We start from the raw sequence: 5,494 nt of genomic DNA on the forward strand, positions 1-5,494 counted from the left end.
CTACATTTTACCTGACAGAGTTACTGAAAAAATAACATCTAAAGGAATATATCTTTGTTTTAATTAAGTTGATTTAGAAGGGATGGCTATATGTTTATACCTCCTTTGTTTCATTGAAAATCAATTTTGGTTCATTTTCATTCTCAAAGTAGATGAAGAGTACCAAGAAATCTCCATATTGGTGGGATATGGTAGTCGATATGAACGTATAGTTATCAAAAATAGATATTTTCGAAATGCACTCATTTTTCTAACGTTGAAGATACAAATCCTCGTATACTTCACATTAGTTGTACTAAAAAAAAGATTGGATATAGAGTAATTATTTTAATCTTGGAGTTGATGCATCCATGATGGGTGTACTGATCTATTCTTTGAACAATTGCATTTTGTCATCCTAAATAACAGTTAGACCAAATTGTAGTATTGTCAAAGTGATTGCAACAGAAATTTAATGAAGAAAAACCTATCTCTATGATACAAATTCGTCAACAAATATTGATGAATAAAATAGAAATTTATTAAAATCGTAACTAAAAAAGGGAGAGGTAAAGATTCTTCTAGCATTGTCATATTTATGTATAATTATAAATTTGAATATTTATAAAAAAAAAAAAAAAAAAAAGTAAAAGGTAAAATACAAATCAGAGTAAAAAGAGAAAAAGGTAGTATATCTCACAATCATTTTATAATTGAATAAAGTTTCATCATTATTTTAAGAAAAGCTAAAAGTTTGAGCTTTTACTAAACGTAAAACTAACCTTAAAAAAACTGAAGCATTATGTAAGATTTATTATTATTCGTACAGTAACGGTAATTAGAAGTCACAGTAACTACAATCAACAACGAGTATAGTTAATCATAATTGTTAGAATTAAAGAGGTTAATTAGTGAAAAATTGAACAAATTATGTTGTGAACAGTCGAGTTTTAAGATTTGCAATAAACGAGGAAGAACGACAATGATAGTCCAATCAAATAAAATTTTTCAAAAAGAAAAACCATTTCCAATGAACAAAGTAACAAACACCAACTTCGAAAATGGAGCTTCTGCTTCACGAATTTCCATGTCCTTGATCCCGATGCCACTTTCTTATTCTTCATCATTTTTTTTTTCGTTTTAATAATTGCATGCATAAATACTATAAATCACATGTTCTCATATTTAAACAATCACTTAACGTGTGAGATTACTAAAAAAAAAATTAGAGTGAAGGAATGGAATTTTATGAAATTTGTAATTTGTATGTGTGGTTGCCAGAAAAGGTTAGACAGCTATAAAGCTGTACTTTTTGTCCTAAGACTAGAGGCATCAACGAAATTTGGGGCACCACATCCACGTCTGGTTTCCAATCCTGACTGCACAATACTCAACACTCACAACTTACACAATTTCTTTATATTTTTACAAATTTAAATACACCTAATTAGGTTGCATGAATTTATGAAGTTTGGATAGTCATTAATTACCATGATGGAGCAATTGACATTATAATATTATAACACGCATGAATCCATGAATGAATGCATATACCCGAAATTAAAAAATGTACTTGTTTATAGATTTGTTGACAGAGATTATGACGGCTTCACATTCCTCAAATCTCGCCTCCAATCGCTCCTAAATTATATGCAAACTATTCTTTTCTTTTATATGTGTGTGTGTGTGTATATATATATATATATATATATATATATATATAATTAAAGAGAGAGAGAGAGAGAAGTGGAAGAAGACAAATAAGATGGGAGGGCATGAGAGGGCATGAGAGGGCATGGTGTTTGGTTAATAGGCAAACAAGTAATCGGGGGTTCATAATTTTTGAGATTAGGTGCATGCAGCTTTCAGAATGTATAGACAGTACGAGGAGGATAGTTTAGGTTTACCCACACTGTCTAATGGATTTATCTACTTTACCAAAACCCAACCTAATTAAACTGCTCTCTTCCTTTTTATTTCAATATATTGGGACACCCCATAACATTAACATTATATCAAATAAAATAAAATAATTATTTATTTGGATGTATGTGAGGATAAAGAAAACAAAAACAAAAACATATGGAAAATTGGAAATAAGGACGAAATCCCAAAATGAAAGTGTGTAATGTGATGTACATAAAATTTTGGGGGAAAAACAAACGGAATCTGAGTGGTTTTTCGTTAATTATACCTCTAGTTTAATGGGGGGGGGGGGGGGGGGGGGGGGGGGTGGGGTGTTGTGATTCTCAAGACTCATATAAACGTCTTGGTATATGGTTGGGAATATAGATGGATAAATAGAGTAATTAATTTAATCTGAAGAACAAATCCAAGATTCCATCATACCTTCACTTCTAGTTGTCACATTCTCTGACCCTTTATCTCCATGAAAATCCAAAGATGAAGAAGAAGCCGAATAGTTGTTGTTAACTTTAGTACCCGTACAGTATTTGCTATTCGTGGACCTAAATAAAGCTTGGTCCGACGCTACTCCTCCTCCTGCGCCGCCGCCGCTACTTACCCAGGTGGCCGGAAGAATATTTCCACTTTCTGATAGCAACTCTTCCGGGAGAGGTGTTTGATGAAGATGGTGATTACGATGGGTGTCGGTTGTGGTTTGGTCGGAGCCCAGGAGGTTGATATTTGGTTGGTGAAGCGGGGGAGGGGGAGAAGGCTGAAGATTAAAAATAGAGGACATGGGAGGAAGATATTGATTCTGTTTGGGGAGGAGAAAATCGGAGGATGGAGAGAGAAGGGAATTAGTTGTGGATAACTTTTGGGGAAATGGACGGAGTAAGTATGGTGGGGAAGAAGTGGAGGCCGTACCGCCGCCAAAAAGATCGAGTCTGGCTCTGGGGAAAGAGGAAGCCGGTGTGAAGGGAGGGGCAGGAATCCCAGTAAATTCCTGAACCATGGCTCGGAAATTGGACGTATCGGTAGTGAGAACTGTAGTTGGGGCTCGCCTCGAGGCTCGGGTTCGTTTCCTTGGGTTACGAACGGAGGGGTTGCTGGTGCCAGTACTAGTTCCAGTTGCAGTGTTGTTATTATTGTTAGGAACGACGTCGCTTCGATCTGTGGTGAGCGTTAAACCTCGTGGGGCTTGGTGGACTACATTGGGTTCCGTGGTCTGATGAGGGACTTGACTATTCGTCGCCGCCATATATGAATTGGGTGCTGAAGAAGGAGGCATGGAAATGGAGCCGGGAAAGTGGATCGGGTTGGGGTCGGATCTCGGGTTGTTTCTGGGCCAGAGGAAATCGAGATTAGGAATGGAATTTTGGTGTGATCGAGTGGGTAATGGATCGAGGAAGTTGGAGAAAGGGTCGAAGAGGCCGGAGGAGGTAGAAGAATGAGGGTGGTGCGCCGTGAGTTGTGGGGAAGGGTTAGCCTTAGGACCGACATGTCCTGGCGGTTTGTTTAAAAAACCAGAGAACCCCTCTGCGCGTGAATCGTACTCATCTTCACCACCGCTGGAGCTTTGTATACTTCCACTACTCCCAGAATCCATTATTAGGCCAAACACGTACGATCACCCTCAAATGAATCAGAATCACGTTTGCAGAAAAAGAAAAAGAAAAGCTGATGATCTGCTCCTGCTGCTGCAGCTGAATCCTTTGATCACAATCCTAAGAAACCCATCCCATTGAAAGGGAAAAAAAAAAGAGGAAAAGAGCAGTCGGGAAAGTAGCGTTTAAGAAGCGACGAAATCGGTGGAGTCGTAAAGTGGAAGCTCCACTCCTGAACCTGAAATATGTGTAAAGGGTTAGGGTTTTTGGAGAGAGAGAGAAGAAGAAGAAGAATGGCGCTTGTGAGTGTTTATTATTAATTGGGGGAAGGGAAGGGAAGAGAAGGGAAATAGAGAGGTTGCTTCTGGCTGTGGTTTAACTCCACGAAAAAACGATCAATGTGGGGTATTCATTTGATCAGAGAGAATAGGCAGACTACTCCGAGATGCTATTAACACAGGGTCAAAGTAAATGCAACTTGCCTGTTTTTTCATCCCCCCCTATATCTAACAACAACAATAATAATATACCACAAAAAATAAGAACTTTAAAATTAATTTTAAACCAATTATTATATTAATTAAACAATTTTTTTCTCATATTTTATTTGATTTAAAATTATTTATATAGAAGGAAAGGGAAGGGAATCGTGAGGTTGGCTAGCAACCAAAGTAGAGAAAATGTAGAGAGGGTTGTTGAGTATTACAAAAAAAGTCAAGAAAATCACCACCATCATTATACTTTTCCACACTTATCCCAAGCCCAATTTTGTACTTTCACCTTCTTCTGACATATACCCCTGCGTGTGCCCTTCACCCCAATAATATCAAAATATCTTTTCAGTAATATCAATAAAAACGAAATTGATTTTAAGAAAGAAAAAAAAAAAAAAAAAAACCCAAAGAATTCTTTATTCTTTTAAACATATGAAAATTCTTCTCCCATTCTTCAATTCTCACACGCAATCATGTGACTCATTAACTTTTTAATTGGGCATTAGATCCATTGTGTTTCACTGCACTCCTCGTGACCTCTCGCCCATGCAATACCTTTATAGTTATACAATAATCTTATTTCTATTTATACGTATCTAATACTCTTTGTCCACACCAAACATTTTATACACCCTCCCACTTACATTTTCTAAACATATTACTAATGAATTATAAAACACGATGTGTTTGTGTATAATAACATAATTGATAAGTTTTCAAAGAAAACTACAGACTTAAAAACGGACTTCAATATTTATCAAGTCGGCCACTTCAAACGAAAAATGTGTATAAAGGCCGCAGCCATTTTACTTCAGCAAAATGATCAAATTTTCGAACCAATTTTTGAATTACTATTACATTAATTTTAAACTTAATAATGATGATAAAGAAATGTGGGATTCTGTGGCTAATGTGGTGTCGGTGAGTTCATGAATTTTATTTAAGTAATTTATTTTGTTGTCAAACGTATTTATTAATAATTATGGTGATATTATACAATTTGATTTAAATTGGACCGATGAAAGTGATCGTTTATATATATATACACACACACATATATATAATATTAAGCTTGTGTGTTATCATGTTGAATATAGGTTTTCAATGTAGATATCAAATTTCATTTTCCTATTGGAACTCTAGCAGAAGCCAATTTGAATATTAATGCTAATTATGATTATTTTTTTGGTCCCCAAATTATTAAAGATAATACCATCTCTATCTATATATCTATTAATTGATCTATTTTAGTAGCCAAAACTTTTGCTCTAACGTACATCAATTGGCCTTTAGTTGGAGGAATTAAGATACACTTTTTCCTTCATTACTGTAATGTTTTTGCAAGGATCAGTATCGAGTTTGAAAGACTATAATTAAGTTCCTATGGTAATTTAATTAATTTATACTTCCCCCTATAATTAGCATAATATTGCAATCTTTTATGTAAACAAATTTATAAATATAGTTGATAGAGTTTCATTTAATTATCACTCTAGATGTCTTTACATAGTG

The 5,494-nt window shown here is 35.2% G+C and overlaps 1 protein-coding gene across 1 annotated transcript; it reads right to left on the reverse strand.

Annotated features, from left to right (window-relative positions):
- Window positions 1-1,999: 1,999 nt before the first annotated feature.
- LOC103484979 (uncharacterized) lies at window positions 2,000-3,963 on the reverse strand. Its single transcript, XM_008442384.3, has one exon. The coding sequence runs from the start codon at window positions 3,488-3,490 to the stop codon at window positions 2,294-2,296; it is 1,197 nt and encodes a 398-aa protein (XP_008440606.2). The 5' UTR covers window positions 3,491-3,963; the 3' UTR covers window positions 2,000-2,293.
- Window positions 3,964-5,494: the final 1,531 nt, after the last annotated feature.

This window comes from Cucumis melo, chromosome 8, assembly GCF_025177605.1.
Source record: "Cucumis melo cultivar AY chromosome 8, USDA_Cmelo_AY_1.0, whole genome shotgun sequence".
Lineage (NCBI taxonomy): Eukaryota > Viridiplantae > Streptophyta > Magnoliopsida > Cucurbitales > Cucurbitaceae > Cucumis > Cucumis melo.